General features: G+C 41.8%; 4 protein-coding genes across 4 annotated transcripts in view; 2 read left to right on the forward strand and 2 right to left on the reverse strand.

Moving 5' to 3' along the window:
• The first annotated feature begins 289 nt into the window (after positions 1–289).
• Positions 290–2,413, forward strand: rps2 (ribosomal protein S2). Its single transcript, XM_083931573.1, has 6 exons — positions 290–323; positions 611–748; positions 851–940; positions 1,481–1,588; positions 1,695–2,028; positions 2,198–2,413. Exons 2-6 carry the CDS (start codon positions 614–616, stop codon positions 2,368–2,370), a joined length of 840 nt encoding a protein of 279 aa, XP_083787699.1. The 5' UTR covers positions 290–323; positions 611–613; the 3' UTR covers positions 2,371–2,413.
• A 765-nt stretch (positions 2,414–3,178) lies between these two features.
• Positions 3,179–6,312, reverse strand: ndufb10 (NADH:ubiquinone oxidoreductase subunit B10). Its single transcript, XM_083930890.1, has 4 exons — positions 6,102–6,312; positions 5,435–5,573; positions 3,969–4,108; positions 3,179–3,329 (listed from the first exon to the last, which is right to left on the reverse strand). Exons 1-4 carry the CDS (start codon positions 6,244–6,246, stop codon positions 3,241–3,243), a joined length of 513 nt encoding a protein of 170 aa, XP_083787016.1. The 5' UTR covers positions 6,247–6,312; the 3' UTR covers positions 3,179–3,240.
• A 957-nt stretch (positions 6,313–7,269) lies between these two features.
• LOC310959516 (large ribosomal subunit protein uL3-like) lies at positions 7,270–11,555 on the forward strand. The gene is made up of 10 exons (XM_083930889.1): positions 7,270–7,411; positions 8,551–8,743; positions 9,027–9,195; positions 9,279–9,414; positions 9,975–10,161; positions 10,257–10,417; positions 10,570–10,671; positions 10,965–11,060; positions 11,193–11,312; positions 11,444–11,555. Exons 1-10 carry the CDS (start codon positions 7,409–7,411, stop codon positions 11,501–11,503), a joined length of 1,227 nt encoding a protein of 408 aa, XP_083787015.1. The 5' UTR covers positions 7,270–7,408; the 3' UTR covers positions 11,504–11,555.
• A 452-nt stretch (positions 11,556–12,007) lies between these two features.
• LOC310959787 (testis-expressed protein 2-like) overlaps positions 12,008–19,820 on the reverse strand; it is a 15,510-nt gene continuing 7,697 nt past the window's right edge. Inside the window, 10 exon segments of the mRNA XM_083931247.1 lie at positions 12,008–13,069; positions 13,182–13,302; positions 13,403–13,612; positions 15,571–15,711; positions 15,850–15,982; positions 17,368–17,467; positions 18,132–18,332; positions 19,327–19,514; positions 19,679–19,750; positions 19,753–19,813. Of these exon segments, the coding sequence (XP_083787373.1) occupies positions 12,923–13,069; positions 13,182–13,302; positions 13,403–13,612; positions 15,571–15,711; positions 15,850–15,982; positions 17,368–17,467; positions 18,132–18,332; positions 19,327–19,514; positions 19,679–19,750; positions 19,753–19,813 (1,374 nt within the window). The 3' untranslated portion in view covers positions 12,008–12,922.

Raw genomic sequence — 19,820 nt, forward strand, 5'->3', positions numbered from 1 at the left:
AAATATATATATTTAAAAAAAAATAATTATGTCATGTTAATGAAGGAGATTTAAAATAAAATTGACATCACCCTCTTGGTCATTAGAGCATAGGTCAGGCATCGAGGTTACAATAATAATTCATAATATATTTATTTATCTTTATAATTATTTATTATAATAAAAATAATTGTAACCTCTTTGGGTCCGGACTGAAAGAGCTACCGCTAGGGGCAGTAACGGGTGGAGCATTCAGTTTTCTCTTTGATGAAATCTCGCGATACACCCTTTACATATAATGCAGCGGGACTTTTCGTGGTTCTTCTTCCTGTTATAACGATCACGTAAGTGGGATGCGATGCTTTTCTTTCCGATCATAATCATGCGTTATCTCGCACATCCTTCTGCCAAACGTACTTATTTAACCTGCGAAGTTACGCATGAACATGTTTATTAAAAACTCCAGTGGTATTTACGAGGTCAATGAGGCAGAATTTGGGATATTTGTAAATATTGAAGGAAAGACCTCACAGCTGAACATGGCGGCTGTTCACGACAGATCCTTGCATAGGCTACTTAAGCTTCAGCGATGTAAGGGAATATTCATTTTAACCTTCACTGTTCTTTGCAGCAAATGGCGGACGACGCCGGTGGTAGAGGAGGTTTTCGCGGAGGTTTTGGAGCAGGTGGCCGCGGCAGGGGCCGTGGTCGCGGCAGAGGCCGTGGCAGGGGCCGCGGTGCTCGGGGCGGCAAGTCCGAGGACAAGGAAGTAAGTGCAAGACTCGCTACTGTTTAAATGCTCATTTGGTTAAGATCGTGGCGATCGATATTACCGCAAGCAATATTTTGACTCTAATGTCTCTTTTGTTAGTGGGTGCCGGTCACTAAGCTGGGCCGCCTGGTTAAGGACATGAAGATCAAGACCCTGGAGGAGATCTACCTGTACTCCCTGCCCATCAAAGTAAGCAGTGTGTGAGGATGACCGTAGTGACAGACTGCCCACTATAAGGAGTCTACTGCATGTGAAAAAGTGCTTTAGTGGCCTCCCTATGATGGTCTCATTTAATTTAAAGAATGCCATTTTGTGTTCGATCCAGTATGTGCTTTTAATAATCACATTCAAGTCGCAGAGCTACACATCATTTTCTCCTGAAGTTGTTGTGGCTAAAACCCAGGTCTTCATTTACACTTTTTTTTTTTACACTCTTTGAACCACCTGAATCCAAGAGTCCTACTGCAGCACATTAAAGGAGTTCCTAAAAAGCTATTTCAGTAACCACTCCTACAATGGTAGCTGGTAATTGCACGATTTTGTTCAACATGGGAAAATAGTAGATGTAAGACCATAACTTGGGGAATAATGTGGACAAATGGACCCAAAAAAACTTTCACAAGTGATGGTAAGCTCTGGGATCTGTAATGTTAGTGTGTGGTGTATGGTTGTTCATGCAGCACACTATGTTGGTTGTGGTACAGCATCAAATCTAATTTTGTCCTGCAGGAGTCTGAGATCATCGACTTTTTCCTGGGTTCTGGTCTGAAGGATGAGGTGCTCAAGATCATGCCCGTCCAGAAGCAGACCAGGGCTGGTCAGCGCACCAGGTTCAAGGTGAGTTGTTGACAAATGACTATTTTTTATTTTTTAAAATCAGTATTAATCATCCCATGGCAGCACGTGTTGGTCGAGATGTGACATTATTGGCTTCTGTTTACAGGCCTTTGTTGCCATTGGTGACTACAACGGCCATGTGGGTCTGGGGGTGAAGTGCTCCAAAGAGGTGGCCACGGCTATCCGCGGTGCCATCATCCTGGCCAAGCTCTCCATTGTCCCTGTCAGGAGAGGTTATTGGGGTAACAAGATCGGCAAGCCCCATACAGTGCCCTGCAAGGTGACTGGCCGTTGTGGCTCTGTCCTGGTGCGTCTCATCCCTGCCCCCCGTGGTACTGGTATCGTGTCAGCCCCTGTGCCCAAGAAGCTGCTCATGATGGCTGGTATCGACGATTGCTACACCTCTGCCAGAGGCTGCACTGCAACCCTCGGCAACTTCGGTAAGATTCTTTTGATGGAACGAGTATGGATAATGCACGGCAGAGACTGTTTTAGTGTTTTTCTGTTGCCCTTTTCAGTGCTCAACATGGTTTCCAAAATTGTATAATACATTATGTTCTTGAAACGCCATCTTAAGCATTTACTCATTGTTTGTCATTTCCTCATTAGCCAAGGCCACCTTTGACGCCATCTCCAAGACCTACAGCTACCTGACCCCTGACCTGTGGAAGGAGACTGTCTTCACAAAGTCTCCCTACCAGGAGTTCACTGACCATTTGGCCAAGACTCACACCAGGGTGTCTGTGCAGAGGGGACAGTCAGTCCCGGCCCCAACCGCCTAAACTTTTTGTACAGAGAATCGTTGAATAAACGTTCTGAAACGTGTGACTCTTGTGCTACTTGTGCTGAGCTTAACAGAACATGGGTGCTAACACATTAAGAAGCGCATCAAAGGTTCAGTCATTTAATAATTTAGGATGGGGCCACCCAATTCCGGAGGTGGAGAGCCACTGTCCTGCATGTTTTTAGGTTTCTCCCTGCTCTTGCACAACTGATTCTAATGATGCGCTTGTTATCAAGCAGCTGAAGCTTCTCACAGGTTTGAAAATTGTTAAAATAATGTGTTGAAAAGCAGGACAGAGTGCAGTAAAATGTCAAGTCACTACAATGGGTATAAAATATATTGTTAAACTTTCTACCATGAGCACTCTGTTAAGGGTGAGTGATTAAGTGTCACAATATTGATACAGTATGTTGCAATATTTGATAGTAACTCATGAAGGCTCAAGTGAAATGTTGATAAATGACCAGGCAGGATTTTATATTGTCAATTATGCAAACAATGCTCAGTCAGAACATGGGGATATAAAAAAAACATTGCTTTATATCCTATTTGATGTTTCAAATACAGCCAGGGATTAAAAACAGTGTACAAGTGGAAAGTTGACAGTTATTCATATCTGCTAAACCCTGAGGATCTATTTATGGGATTGGCTAATATACATTAGATATTCATTGAAGCTCAGAACCAAATAAGATTTCACTGCACAACAGCTTGAGAACACCAAGTTGCTGCACCAACTTCCAGTTTCTTGATTCATTGATGAGTTAAGTTGCTTTGTGGACAAGGTGGAAAGATGCTAAAAGACATGATTTATCAGATACATTTTATTTTACAATTATTACACAGGACAGATAGTAGGGAACTGTTCTTAAGCACTCTGGGCCTGAGCAGCCATCATCCGTTCTTTTTGCTTCATTAGACATTTCCTCCCGGTGGCGAACACTCCTAGGTCTCCATCTGGAAAGATGGATATGGAGATGCATAACAATATCCATGTGACAAGTTACTTTCATTATCAAGGCTGTTTTTAAAAAATGGCGCACCACAATTTCCCAAAGCCAAAGTTAGTCATCAAATTTCTTTGTTCAAATGATATAAAACCTGCAAATTCTCACACTTAAACTTTCCTTTCATAAATTATTTAAATGATTATCAAAATTGTTGTCAAATACAGCCTGTGAATGTTCTCATTCGTCCAGGTCATCGTTATCCTCAAAGCAATTTCAGTCAAAAGCAACTGGACTTGGTTATTCGTCTAGGAAGACGTGTCACCTCTCATCCAAGAGGCTTCATCAGTTCATGTACGCATCTGACCAGGCGGACCAGTCCCAGCCTGGTCACATGCGTACATGAACTGATGAAGCTTCTTGGATGAGAGGTGACACATCAAATACATTTCTGTTAATTGTTTCAGCCCTAAAAAAAAACAACATTTACATTCAGTGACTGACACAGTAGAGAAAAATCATCCCTTAAGCCAATGAAAGAATTTGCCATTGTTGTATTGACATGACACATGTAGGGTTTCCTGAATACTTCCACATTTTCTTTTGGTTACACCAAACATGTCCAAGCCCCAAACACCACATAACTTACAGCGTGACTGGAAGTTCTTGGTGACCTCGTTGAACTGCTCTATTTCTTTAGCACAGTTCTGCGCATAGCTGGCTCCTTCTCTCTGCTGGCAGGCCCTCATACGCTCCTGTACCAACTTCACAATCTCCTGGTCCACTTTGCTGAGGAGTGAAGACAACAACACGTGGTGACACTCTTCAACAGTATCTTCAAAGTTGACAGTGGCACCCTGAGCACTACAGCAACCTTACAGATGCCTGAACTCACTATTGAGGCCTTGTAATAACGCAGACCGTTTTTACACCCACCATGGTGTCAAAATGAAATAACTTGTTTTTTTTACAAAATAAGGCACAACTACATGGCCACATGGACAGCCAAACAGTACATCCATATGTGATTGTTGGACATCTCTATTGTTTATCGAGGGATATTGACATGTCGCCACAAAAATGGAAACACCTAGTTGTCTAAAATATGGATAAAATTAAGTTCCACCTATTCTCTTGCTATGTGTCTGTATCCTGATGCCTTCAAGTGTCTATCAGGTACAGTGCACACCGCAGACAAATCATTACAGTTGCATTATAATTTGTCCAAAGCTCCAGAAACTAACCACTCCCAATCTGAAAAACTATTATTTCCCAAGTTTGTTGTGTGTAAAGACAATACAACTACAGCTTAACACAGAGTTAATCCACTAGACGGTAGAGGAAAAATGTAAACTTGTTATATCTCATATAATTTCATGGATCTAAAGTGAAAATATTCATACATTTCTTTTAGATGTGCCTCTATTTTGAAATTTCCACTTTATTTATTAATTTTCATTAAAACATAGAGTAACAACAACAAAGAATTGGTTTTTCATTCAAATGTCTGGAAGGGCTCAGTAACAAAATTGGCAAATCAAATTTTAGCTGCTTATTGTGAGTTGATATGAACTAACGGTTAAATGGGCATATGATATCACAACATGACAACAAATATTGTATTGTTGTCTAATCATCAATATGATATTGTATCGTGATTATTGTGATTTAGAAGAGAAGACGTTTTATTGTTTTTGCGCAGCGACTGTACTTGAAATTTCAGTGCATCTCCTTCAGTGGTATACAATAAAAGCACAGTATAAAAAGATTTAAAAGAACCAAAACACAATCAACCATTAACTCTTATATTACCCGCAAGATCAGTGAATAAAATAAATAGATAGTAGAAATACTGCATTATATATTGCACAGTCCAGCACACACATTTTTATAAATATTTTTTTATATTGCACCATGAATTGTGTTGTGGCCTGCAGTGTCATCTATTTGAGTTAAGTTCTTAAAAGGCACACAGGTAGAAACTGGTAATTATTTAATTTACACTTCAACAAGACAGAGGTAAAAAATATCATTATCTCAATTTATATTTTTACGGTAGTAATGAATGTTGCAGGTGTAGGGCACAAAAATCTTATTTGAACCTTTTCGACTTACAAGTCTCTATTCCATTGCATCTCAGCCTCAAAGCAGCAGAGGTAATCTCCCTCCTGGCACTCAGTGAGGTCAGGAACACGACGAAACTTCTGGTGGTAGTAGACCGACTTGTTATTACCACGAATACTGTCGATAACACCTGGGTGAGAGGGCGAAAAAATAGTTAAACACAGGCATAGTTTAACCTTACACTAGGAAAGGCCATGTGTGGGCTGTTCTGTGATTGGCAAGGCTAATGGAAGGAGGCTGGAGCACCACAAACAAAAATGCCTGAACTTTGGGGTATTACATCTTAATAACAAAATTAAGCGCAGTGACAAAATATGTGCTTTTCCAATAAAGTATGATTACTTTCCTGAACAAAGTCACAACTTAAACATAATACTTGGAGACCAGATGTTACTGCGCAGGTGTCATGCCCGAAAGCAGACATTTTGTCCCAGCCGAGCCTCCTTCCATTAGCCTTGCAGATTGGCTACAGAGCTAACATAGCTAACTCCGTTATTGCCACAAACTAGACATTTAAAAAATATTTAGGGTATGAATTTTTGCAAGGGCATAGCATTGATAGCATCGTGATAAAGTTAAAATGCACCAACAGTGTGCTGTGTTGTTATTGTTGTTGTGCTGTCCTGTTAGCAGAGTTAGCTCTGTTAGCTTCCGTTACCTCTCAGTGTGGTGACAGGCAGGTCCACGGAGTAATAGAAGAGTTTAGTCACAAGCAGGGCTGGGTTTGGCAGTGCCGTCTGTTTGTTCTCAGCCGGAGTCTGTCGAGGAGGCTCCGGATATGCTCCTTTATCATAGTCCGGCATGTTGCCTTGTTTTTAACCAGGATTTAAGAAAATCCTACAGTTCGACCTCGGCAGCTCTCCTATCGAGGTAGCGCATGCGCAGAACATACAACATAATGGCGAAATAGAGGTCAAAAATGTAAAACTTCAATCTTGTCTTCAATTTGTTTTATTCTGATTATTCTGAAATTATTAATCGTTGCAAATATTATCCCAAACGAGGAATTAGCACAAACTCATTTACAGTATTTTTTAAAACATGGAGGTTGAAGAGTAAAGGTCACAGGTGGAGCTGATGTACCATGAAAATGCAGCAGAGGGTGGTACAGTTAACAATTATAGTGCACCGTCCAGTCAGTGACTATATCTGATATTTAAAATGTTGTATTAGTCATCAAAGGGCATTTAGTGCATGTCTGTCTATGTATAAGGTACAGACTGCTGTTAGGAACTTACTAATTATTAATATATTTTCTGTAATTAATATCTCAAATTTGACAATGCATTTCAGGTAAGCAGCACTGTGAAATGGCAAGTAAAACAGTAGGCTCATGTGTCTTTGTCTCCATCTACATAGGAAAACATCACACCTGCCAAATAATAATATGACTGATATTCTTTGTGAAGTTCATTTGAAGCTACCTAACTATAAACGGGACACACTCCCAACTGTGGATGATATCTAGCTGTTGCTCCTAGAAAGTTTGAATCCACATATTGTAAGTTTGTAAGTCGCTTTGGAAAAAAAGTGTCTGCCAAACTGTCTGCCAATTGAAATGCAATGTAAATATTATGAAGAAACGATCAATAACAAAACATGGCATGGAGAAAACCAGTGTGAGAATTGTGTAACTGCTCTTTAAGAAGAGAATAAAACTGTATCCATCGTAAAGCAGCCCAGGTGGATATTGGTCTTGTGACAGTAAAAAAATCTTTTTTCTTCCTTTCTTGGTCATGTGGTTCCTGTCCACTGAGCTCACCACCTCAGACCTCAGAGTTTACCCCCTTCCCTACTCCTACCCTCTCCTGTCAGAAACTTGGCAGAGAACGCCTTGTTTGAAAGCCAATACGTCTCCTCAGCTGGGCCAAACACCAAATTAGAGCCCCTGTATCATCTTATATGACCCTTCCTTCAGCACCGGCCCCTCTCTCTTTCTATCTCTCGACTCGACAGTGAGCAGACATGGTCAGTGCTCCTCATATGTTTTTCAGTTCTTTTCTACGACAAAGGACACATTCATTTTGCAGTTTTGTCCGTCTTTTGTCATCTACATGTCTGTGTTTGTGTGTGGTTTATCACTTTGTTTGGCCATCTGGGTTTTTATTAATGGAAGATAAAGCATATTGAGAAGTAGTCTTGTAATGTCTGCCTTCGAGGAGACCATGTGGAAGACTGACATGGCGACTTCTTTTTATGTTGGACCAGCGGTGGAAAGTAACTAAGTCCATTCACTCAAGTACTGAATTTAAGTACATTTTTGAGGGACTTTACTTGAGTAATTTTATTTTATGCTACTTTATACTTTTACTACATTTCAGAGGAAATATTGTACTTTTTACTCCACTACATTTATTTGGTAACTTCAGTTACTAGTTACTTTACATATTCAGATTATTAATACAAAATATAATCAACAAATGTAGTAATACGTTGTTATAGATTAGGCTACACAGAAGTGTATAAAGTAGCTACATTTAGACCCACCTTTATCAGTTGCAACATTAATGGGATATTTACATTTATCCATCAATAATTATAGTCTAATATTATAATATTCTGAAAAGGGAAATTCTGCACAATGAGTACTTTTACTTGTACTTTAAGTACAGTTTGATGCTGATACTTTTGTGCTTTTACTTAATTAACATTTAGAATGCAAGACTTTTTACCTGTAAGAGTATTTCTGCGCTGTGATATTACTACTTTTACTTAAGTATAACCTCTTCTTCCACTTCTTCCACCACTGTATGCGATCCCAATATCTGAGTTTTGTTTATTATTTTGCTGGTGCTGGATTTCTGAATCACATTTTATTACATTATACTCTTTTGATGTTCAGTTTAATTTGATTAAAAACGTTTTGAGCCCCTTTAATATCAGAGGATTAGAATAGATAGAGCTGAAGAATTTTTGGGGAAAAACAACACAGAGGATTACATTTTACTGCAATGCAAGGGTGAATGTGTGCGTCTCTACTTAATTTACTACTGTTCTTGTACTGTTATTGTAAAATAACATTTTAATATATCTTGATTACATTTCCATGGGGTTATATGAGTTTCACATTAAGAAGTCATGACTCTGTGTGGCTTATGCCTTTCCAGTCTCATCGCAAATTCCACGCGCCCCGTCATGGACACATGGGGTTCTTGCCCCACAAGCGCTCCAAGAAGCACATGGGCAAGGTGCGCACATGGCCCAAAGATGAACCCAGCCAACCTGTCCACCTCACTGCCTTCCTGGGATACAAGGCTGGCATGACCCACACGCTGAGGGAGATCCACCGCACTGGCCTCAGTATGTACAACTCGACCTACTGCAGCATTGTTGCATGGTTGGTTCTTTGAGTGATGTTTGCTGTTTGTTTGAGAGGATAATGGGCTAATAAGATCAGGTATTACATGTTTTCCTACTACGTTCTGTACAGATTTCGTAAGTATAAGACATTATGACATCATAACATTGTTTCAGGGTGTCAAGAGCTCAATGTATATAGTTCTATAATCATGAAATACCCCACTTGCATGCTTGATTGAGCTTAACAGATGACTGACAGATATTTTCTATGTTTCTCCCACAGAACAAGCAAAGCGAGAGGATATAGAGGCGGTTACCATCATTGAAACTCCTCCAGTCATTGTGGTGGGGGTAGTGGGATACATTAAGACTGTCCGCGGCTTGCGTTCCCTCAAAACCATCTTTGCTGAGCATCTCAGTGATGAGTGCAGGCGCAGATTTTACAAAAACTGGTGTGTGATTATTACACGTTCCACTCTATGTGCAGCAAGTTGAGCACACAGTTGTTGCCTCACTGGGCTTTTCTGTGTTTCAGGTACAAGAGCAAGAAGAAGGCCTTCACCAAGTACAGTAAGAAGTGGCAGGATGAGACGGGAAAGAAACAGCTGGACAAGGATTTCGCTCAGATGAAGAAATACTGTTCAGTCATCAGGGTTATTGTTCACTCTCAGGTAGGCCAAGTCTATAGCTCAATTCAAAGAACATTCAACAAGTTTTAGTTTGCTTTCTCATCCCATTGCAGTGGGACTCAACTGTTCTCTTTTAAATCCAGCCCCTTGAAAAGAGCAGAGGTTTCAGAATTATCTATCGGGCCACATGCAATGGAATGAAAAGTTGCCAAATCCCAAATCTCTCTGCTGTCGAGAGCCTGACAACTCAGACTACGAGGGGGGCACTGGAGGAGGGTGCAGTTTCAAATAGCAGTTTAAAAATAATTCTCAGTAGGGCAGAACGTGGCTGCTCTTCAGGCTTTGCCAAGAGAAAATCTTTATTCTAGCTGCAAACAATATTTACATCATTCAAACTCTCAACTCTTAACATTGTTGCTGGGATGTTCTTCTGGGCAGGTTTCAGCTTCAGAAGTGGGAATATGATCAAACTGAACTCTGAAATAGCAGGGCTGTGGTAATTACCCTAAAATAAGATTCTGTGTTAAATAATAGATCAGAATAAGAATAAGAAATACTTTTACTAGATTTCAGTTGCATTTTACGGGCTTCTCCTTTTCCAGATACGATTGCTGCCCATAAAGCAGAAAAAGGCCCACATCATGGAGGTGCAGCTGAACGGAGGAAGCATCTCTGACAAGGTGGACTGGGCTAAGGAGCGCCTGGAGCAAGCTGTGCCCGTCTCTGCCGTCTTCTACCAGGATGAGATGATTGATGTCATCGGAGTCACCAAGGGTCATGGCTTTAAAGGTTAGAACATGCTCTGAGCATTTGTGCCAGTCCAAGGACTCATAAAGTACACGCCCTTGGATGTATTCCTTATATCCGGCTCTTTGTACTGACAGGTGTGACAAGCCGCTGGCACACAAAGAAGCTTCCCAGGAAGACTCACAAGGGTCTGAGGAAGGTGGCCTGCATTGGAGCCTGGCATCCGGCCCGCGTGTCGTATACTATAGCTCGCGCTGGTCAGAAGGGCTATCACCATCGTACTGAGCTCAACAAGAAGGTATGCTGAGAGTGAAGAGTCCAGGAGACTTCATCTTCATCTGTTCTTAGGGAAATAAGCTTTTATTATAAGCAATATCATTATACATAGGTAGGTTTACCATAAGGCCGTGTGTCCATGCTTGAGCTCTTAATATCTTCATGTATCCTCAGATCTATCGTATTGGTAAGGCTGTGCACATCCAGGATGGAAAAGTGATCCGCAACAATGCCTCCACTAGCTACGACACCACCCAGAAGACCATCTCGCCCATGGTACTCTCATTTTTCAAGATAATATGCACTAAAGAAAATCTTATATCTGCCACGACACCTGGATAATACACTGCACAGGGTATTATAATGAACCATTGCTGGCTAGTTCTACCAGTTTTGCATGAAATGTTATAAGGTGTTATGGACAACATGGTGTTCTCTTATAGAGCATATTTTATTATGCGCTACATATAAGGGCTTCATAGAAAGTGATAGCAAATTTCTTCCTGAACACTCCTCATCTACTCTTCATTCCCTGTTTTATTTCTACCTGCCTGTTGTCCACCCTGTAGGGAGGCTTCCCCCACTATGGTGATGTGAATAATGACTTTGTCATGGTGAAGGGCTGTGTGGTCGGGCCGAAAAAACGTGTCCTCACCCTCAGAAAGGTACAGTGTGATTTTTTTTTTGGATTGCAGTACAAGTACACAGTAGTAGCATCTAATTTATTCTGAGAGCAAAATGTTCGGCACCCAGTACATGTACAATTAAGTACATCTTTGTGCCCTACCTCCCCCCAGTCTTTGCTCGTGCACACATCTCGCAAGTCCAAGGAGACCATCGAGCTCAAGTTCATTGACACCACTTCCAAATTTGGTCATGGACGCTTCCAGACTGCTCAGGAGAAGAGAGCATTTATGGTGAGAGTGAGAAAAGTTCGGTGCACACACAAATCTGATTACCAGGAAATTCTCTGGTGTTAACAGAATTACTGTTGAGCCCTTCTGTATTTAAAAAAAAACAAAAACGCTTACTTCTATTTTTCCTGCAGGGGCCACTGAAGAAGGATGTCAAGAAAACACTGCCGGAGCCTCTGACCGAGGAGGCCTGAAAAATTTCTCGCATCGCAATTCCCATACATTAATAAAACAGAGTTTCAAATACACCGTTTTGATTGTTCCATGTAAATTAGCATTGGTGATACATAAATGTTGCATGTTTGTGTTTTAACTGCCTTAATTGCCACCACTACCTATTTGTATGCAGTTAAAAGGTCCCATATTATGCTAATAATCAGGCTCATACTTCTATTTTGCGTTTCTCCAAGAACATTTAATGTTCAGAAACATTTTTTAACAAGTTTTTCTCATACTGTCTGTCTAAATATACCTGTATTCAATCTCTGTCTGAAACGGTCGGTTTGAGTCCCTGTCTCTTTAAGCCCCCCCCTAGAAAAAGAATATATATATATATATATATATATATATATATATATATATATATATATATATATAGTATATTTGTGACATCACAACTGTACAGAAGTCCTGAGGGCTTGTTTCAAGACAAAGTTTCTGAATACGGGCTGTTGCGTTGGTGAATCAATCACAGGGAATGACTAACTTGATAACTTTATTAAGTCACACTTTTAATTAAACGTACATGAGCTTTCACTTCACTTCTCAAACTCTGTCTACCTTCTTCTGCTACCTGTAATCCGTCTCACTCAGTCTCACTGAGGCATGTAGCAACAGTTAAAGTGCATATTCATATCAAGAGTCTGTAATCACAACACAACATGGGCTGTGTGTATTTCTTTGTGGACTGATTCTTTAAAAGTATTTATATAGCACCCTAATAAAAAAAAAGGAAATGAAAATCTCACTTACAATACGGGACCTTAAAGTTCAACAATTACGATAGTTTTAAAGTTTTGAACAATTTTGATTCACTAATAAATCCATGAGCACTAGTTAAAATAAACATGCATCATGGTAGCCTGATTAAACTTCATCATCATCATCATCATCATCATCATCATCATCATCATCATCATCATCATCATCATCATCATCATCACCATCATCATCATCTCCATGTTTTTTTCCACAACCCATAACAGGATCAGAGGATTACAAACAGATGCAATGATAGTTGGTTCAGTCGGCATTCTTTTAAAACAGTGGTCATAAGCAACAACCTTGCTTTAACGTGCAGTAAAGACATTCAGTTTCTGCCTCTTTTACTAGTGTTGCAATCAAGTAAAATAGTTCCCTTTTTGGTGTAAAATGTGCTCTCACTGGTGTACAGTTCAGTCTTCTTCAAAGTATGGGGCGCTTTAGCACCATTCACACAGCATGCCTTCAGGAAGCTCTATTCTGCGCTGGTTACAACCAACACACTCAGGACAAACACTATGTCGGTTCCCAGCTGCTGCAGCGGCCTCGGAATCCATTTAGAGATTCTTGGCAGAAGCTGCTCAATGGCTATTTGGCCTAAATATCATCCCATCTGTAGTCTCAAATGGGCGCTACTCTGACAGGTACTCCTGGGACTCCATGGAGGACTGGTGGGATGAAGAATGCATTGAGGAATGGTGGGATGCAGGTGGTTTATCCAGGCCAGATGTCATCAGGGGCAGGTATAGGTCGTCCATATTGGGCATCACAAGCACTTTCTGTTGAGGGGCAAAGTACAACACAACGATATTTATTGATGCAAAAAATGGCACTTCTCATATACTCTCACAACAGTGTGTTTGAACCATTAATTTGATCTTTTTCACTGACCTGGAACTCACACTGCAGTTTTTTCTCGATCCACTCAGTGACGTGAGTGAAGGTTACCTCCCTCTCCCCAAGCGTGGGTCGCACATGGAGGTCTAACCTGGGAGGCACCCGGAAACTGTACCTGAGAAGACAGTATGACAGAAAAAAAGACAGCGTGAGAAAGAAAGAAACCTTTGAATTTAAGGGTATGAAATGAAAGGGAACAGGTAAAACTCAAGTACCATATCCTGTCAGTAGGGGGAGGAGGGATGTTGACGGCCAGAGTACCAGAGAGCTCCAGGACCTCGACGCTGAGCATCAGAGGCATGTTGGACACCTCGGCTATCTTCTTCCTGATGTACTCGTTCTCTGTGGCTTTCTGGAAATATTTGGACTTGGCTATCTTGTCCACAAATCTCAAAATCTTCCTACTTGTGCTGCCACCTGTGTGCCTGGGGAAAGGATTAGGACAGTTACTGGGAGATTTTTTCTGAAATCTACAATATATTGAAATATACAGCATATAAGTCAGTGGTTGCAAAACTTTTTTTCTATATTTCCTCCCTTTGAAGGACTGAAAAATGTTGCTTCTCCTCATGCATTTTTGATCTCATTTTTCGGTAACAATAATGGAGTAACTTAAAGGAGGTCAGTTGGATTTCACTGACTTTAACTGCATGTTACTTTCCACATGTTCGTCAGTAATTTCTGTTGTGTACTACATGAAAAATGGCCAGAGGTTTTACACACACACACACACAAACACACATACACACACACACAAGACACTGGCGCTGAGCCTACAGAGAACTTATTCAGGACTTTGTGGACTGGTGCCGGCGGAACCACCTCCAGCTCAACGCCGGGAAGACCAAAGAGCTGGTGTTGGATTTCCGCAGGCACAAACAACCCTGCACACAGGTGAACATCTGGGGAACGGTTATTGAGATCGTGATATCTTACAAGTACCTGGGAGTTCACCTCAACAATAAACTGGACTGGTCTGACCACACTGCAGCAACATATAAGAAAGGTCAGAGCAAACTGTATCTTTTGAGGAAGCTCAGGTCCTTTGGAGTGCAAGGGGCACTCCTGACCTCCTTCTATGACTCTGTGGTGGCATCAGCCATTTTCTATGGAGTAGTCTGCTGGAGCAGCAGCATATCTGCAGCAGACAGGAGGAGACTTATCAAGAAGGCCGGCTCCATCCTTGGATGCCCTGTGGACTCAGTGCAGGTGGTGGGAGAGAGCAGGATGCTGGACAAGCTGTCATCGCTGCTGGTGCAGGAGTCCCACCCCCTGCAGGTCACTCTCACAGCACTGGGCAGCTCCTTCAGCAACAGACTGAGTGTGCGAAGGAGAGGTATCGCAGGTCCTTCCTTACTGCTGCTGTCAGACTGTATAATCAGCACTGCTCCCAATAGACTATTGACCTCATCCTGTACCCTGCACTGTGCAATATGCCTGTACTAAGGTCACTTCTGTTTTTGCACTATTTGGGCATATTTACTCATATTTATTTACTCACTACTATATTATTACAAAACAAACAAAACAAGAACAACTGCACTATATTATGTGAATATGTATATATGTCTATATCTATTTCTTCCCTTTTTAAATTTAACTTTATTGCTTATTTTTGCTATTTTTTACCTTATTTTGTAATATTCTGTTGCTGCTGTGACAAAAGAATTTCCCTGTCTGCGGGACATTAGAGGTTTTCTGATTCTGATTCTGATAAGCTACATTATTATAACCTGACTCTCGCCAGATGAATTTCGTTTTGCCTTGCTTCGCTCATTCATCGTGGATCGCTCCATAGCAAAGGGATTTCAGGTTATCAAAAACCCTTGCATATTATTGGATAAACCACTTGTCCGTCATCTCTATTGACATGCTACTTCAACCACTCACATCGAAACCAACCCGTGACGCTGATGACAGACGCAGGGAAAAGCCAAACAGAACAGCCTACATCAATTCCAGCAACAAAAGCCTTCAGAGACATTTTCTGGTGTTCTTTTAAAAAATGAATATTCTCTAGGATAACACGGATAAAATAGCAGCATCGATGTTGACGCCTGCTTCCTCGATGCGAGCCGCCACAATCGTTGCTCTGCTACGTCACATCTATAAAACCCCGCCCAGCAGTCCTGATTGGCCTGACCATTTTTTGCGGACCCTGATATCACTTTCCTATGGAGCGAACCCAGATGGTTGAGTGGAGCTAAGCGGAGACAAGACGGAATAAGGCGGAACGAAAGTCAGGTTAACATTATTAGTTTGACAAGTCAAAAGTTCTACCATGTCACCTCTTACACACCTGATGTTTTTTGTGTGACCCCTGATCCATACACTGGATACTATAGTATATTTGATCTCTGTTGTAATAAAGTTCTTAATTTACCCTTCAGCTGCTACCACTGAGCTCTTATCTCCCAGAGACCCCTGCGGTTCAGACTGCGGGGGGAATTCCTCTTCGTCGGACGATCCTGCGCTGGATGACTCTTCATCGCTATCAGCCAATAAACACAGCCTGGGCTTCGAGCTGAAAAAACACACCAGTGGTACATCTTAATGCAAACTTCTGATCTCAGAAGACTCATTCATCCTCTAGCACACTCACATCCATCTCCACACTCTCTCTTTATCTATTGAAGAATATAAAAACGAAGATGTGGCTCACCCCACTTGCTGGGTCTCTGGAATGCTGTGAGCCTCGTCCTCTACATCTTTACCCAGTTTACACAGGTTCATCTTAGTCTCCAGGGACATCTGAAGGCAGCCTGTGTACACCACCTCCAGCTCCAGCCACAGGCCTTGGGAATAAAGGAAAGGAGGAAAGAAAAAGAGGTAGCATCAGATCAGATCAGATTTCTCAACAAGCCAAGGTTTTTCTTGATCTGGCCTGACACAGTGTTGTTGCAGAAGGGACACTAGAAGGGACACTAGACCAATAGAGGATAGCTCAGGCATGCTTTTGTCAGTTAAGCTTAGTCAAGGCCAAGAGGATTGCTAATCTCTTAGGCAGGAGACAACGGAAAGCTTTTCAAGCAGGTGCAACAAACTCTATAATGAAACAATGAGATCACGGCCTAAGCTTGTGCCTGAGCGAAGTAATATACAGACACTGTTGGATATGGTCTCAATTCAGATACTTCTGTTTGTACACTTACATGTAGTACACTACTATGTAATTACTTGCGTAGAGCCTACATTTCAACAGGGTAGTAGTTCTCACTATCCCACTACAGTAATGTGGTACTTTGTGAAAATAAATAACATGTATAACTTATATTTGTATAATAGCAACCATTGCAGCAGTCGTGTCTAGATGGTAACCCAAGATTTAAGAAAGTCTTGCAGGGTGTTAAATTTAGGCATTGACCTCGAATGGTTAATTTTAGGACCGGTCGTCAGGCAGCGGGTATTGTGAGTTTTCACAAATCTAGGGTTATTATCTAGACACAACCAACTGCAGCTTTCCAGCAAGTCATTCTCACGAATTTTAATATACGTTGGCAGTCCTGTAGTTTTTGAAGGGTCATCCATATGTTCCCCAGGTGCATAAGCCTATGCCTTTTGTCACGGTTAGGATTAGGGTCAGGGTTAGGGGGTAGGGTTAGGGTCTACATAGGCCTATTTGCACTGATTGTGGAAAAAATTACAGTTCGGGGAACATAGGACCCGGGGAACATAGGTACACTCCCGTTTTTGCTACGCATCAAAAAACGGCGACCATTGAGGGTGAGGAGTGCAAAGTGTCTCACATTCAATATTTTGACAGTTATGATTCTACCATTCAGGTAGCTACGCATAGTGCATCGCATTGTGTCATCCTTAAGTATGCAAATTGAGACATAGTATAAGAGTTTACAGCCAAGCTAGCGGCTCTGTCTGGCTTTATTTAAGCATAGCGATGCTTTTAGTTAAATGTCGCCAGCATGGAAAGTTAGGAAGAGGCACTTTATGAAAAGTCATCCAATAGCTGTTGAAAAATTTCATTCAAAACCATCGATGTCAACCTCATCGGGGCTCTGGAGGAAATATCAAGGAATCACCAAAGTCATTAAGATTATCTGCACAATGAATATCTGTCTAAAGTTTCATAGGGATCAGTCCAATTGTTACATAAGCAAGACGTGGCAAGATGAGTTCTTATCCAACATTCAACATGTGCGAGTCTAAATACACGCAACTGTACCTCTGCGGTCCAGTGTAGGCGTGGAGGTGCTGAGGACTTGAGGGAGACAAGTGCCCATGTCCAGGTCAGCCAGAGTCAGCTCATTCATAAAGTACGGCAGCTATAATGAGACAAACAACGTCGGTAATTAGTAGGCACGCTGTGTTCATGTCAGGCCATCAAAAGAAAATCCCAATTAAATCTGTGAAAAATAAATAGAGAGGCTCCACAGAGGAAGCTTACTTCAAACAAATGAGAGCGCAGGGGAAACCCACAGTGTGTACAACTGGGTATGTGTGTGGAGGACAGAGGAGACGATAGTAAAAAGGATGGTGTGCGTCAAAGAGTAGAGGAGGAAGTGAGTAATGATATGCTGCAGCGCCATCAGTGCTACACTATTTACTCCTACCGTCAGCCTTTGGAGCCAGAGGGAGTACATTATCAGCAGCCTCACTCACAAACACACACACACACACACACACACACACACACACACACACACACACACACACACACACACACACACACACACACACACACACACACACACACACACACACAGGAAAGAGAGTGCCTTATGTCACATCTTTTGACCTTGTGTGTAAACCAACCAGCGCTGAGGTTCAGGTCCTATCATCGAGTGACAGTCTGTAGAGCTCTGACCGACAGTAAACTCACTGCTGCCTTGCCATGTCATTAGTCAGTATGCCACTGATGATGATACTGCTGATGGTGGTGTGAATATGAAAACAGAAAAGCAAAAAAATAAATCTTCTTCAAATCACCTTGATCTTGCTGAGTTTCTTCTGGATCTTGTGCGCCACCTGATCGGTCCAGTACTTCTCCCGTAGAAAGTCCCAGAAGATCCGACCCACCAGGGAGTTCACCCAAGCAGGCTGGCCATCTGCAGAGCATCCCTCTGCCCCCAATCCTGCACTGGGCTCAGCTCCAGCCTGACCTCCAGAGACATGCTCTTCATTGTAAATCTGCAAGGGAATAACAGAGAAATTAGTTACTGAAAGGCATATACAGCATGTGTGCATAAGCATTTTTAAGAGGTTATATGACCTGATAGGGAAGTAATGCAAAAGGTTTTCCATTTATATGCTAATCTATCCTCAAGCCCCATTTATTTGGACTCTCTTCCTCCTCTTAACACCAAAACAGTCTCTATGTGGGGTGCCAATCCTAAATCACCCAAGCCAGGATTTCCAGCTCCGTCAGGTATGCTGCAGTCCGTTCCTATAAATATCCCCCAGCCAGGTGATACCTGATATTTCTGCATACTGGAATTTAGTCTAGTCAGCAGAGATGTGTTTGGCTGAGCCAGCATCCTGTAGAAGGCTGATCTGAGTGCAGAGCAGTGGAACAGAAGCTGATATTGACCAGCTGTGATCAATGGGAGTCGTGTAGAGTATTAGCATGACATGCAGAGGGTAAGTAGAGCAGGGACAAAGTTCTAATGTCTTTACATCCCTTTACAATCTCCAGCACTAAGTGTGGCAAAAACATTTTTATATTACAATGAGAGGAGGGCATGTGAGTCCAGGAAGGACCTCATTGTAATCCATAAGCCATTCCACTCCCTATCTGGATATGCCAGTGAAGTTGCGGCTTCTATACTTATAATATTCAGGAAATCCTCCAGCCAATTATTTAAAGTAAAATTATGGCGTAAAATCATCCCAGGGTCTTTTTCGGCAAATACACTCATCAAATAAGCCATTGAGACAATTATTTTCGTGTAACAACTATTAACGGAGAAATCTGGTAGAATTGCTAACAGCCGAATGTGGCTAACACTGATAGCTCGGGGGAGCATGGTGAAGGCATTAGAGATGGAGCTACATTCATGTGAAAACATTTTGAAAGTGTATCTTTGACTAATTCCCAGAGGGCTGCGACGACTAGACAGTACCATGAAGAGTGTACTGATATTACATCTAAACAAACAGCTAAATAAAAATGTTGCTCATTGACCTTCTTGTGGGTTGTGGGGCTTCCCTTTTCACTGTGGCATGGGCTGGGGGTGGGATTGCACCTCTGGGAGCCTATCAGCTGAATCATGTAGGTGCTGTACTCCAATAGTGTTCTTGTTTTCATGGCTCCTGGTACATCTTGCGGCTCCTCTGTGCTTTCTTTAGCAGCGTCTCCACCACACGGTGTTTCTGGGTGACAGAGAAAAGACAGACACAAAGTGAATGAGTTGAATTAGCTGATAAATATAACTCAACGACTCCCAGAAACAGGTATAAGCATGAGCATCGATCGGCCCTGCACTTGATTCAACAACGACTGTAATGCATGTTAAAAACAAGGAGGTGAATCTTACCTGCATTCTCCTCCTCACTCACACTGCTCTTGGTTGGAGCCTGGGAGGCAGACAGGAAGTGCTGGAACCATCCTCCTTCTCTCTTCCTGTGCGGCCAAAAAGGTACAGCGTGACAGGAATCTGGTGGTCCGGAAAAGTGTGT

The sequence above is a fragment of the Echiichthys vipera genome (genome assembly GCF_963691815.1).
Source record: "Echiichthys vipera genome assembly, chromosome: 17".
NCBI classification, from domain to species: Eukaryota; Metazoa; Chordata; class Actinopteri; order Perciformes; family Trachinidae; genus Echiichthys; species Echiichthys vipera.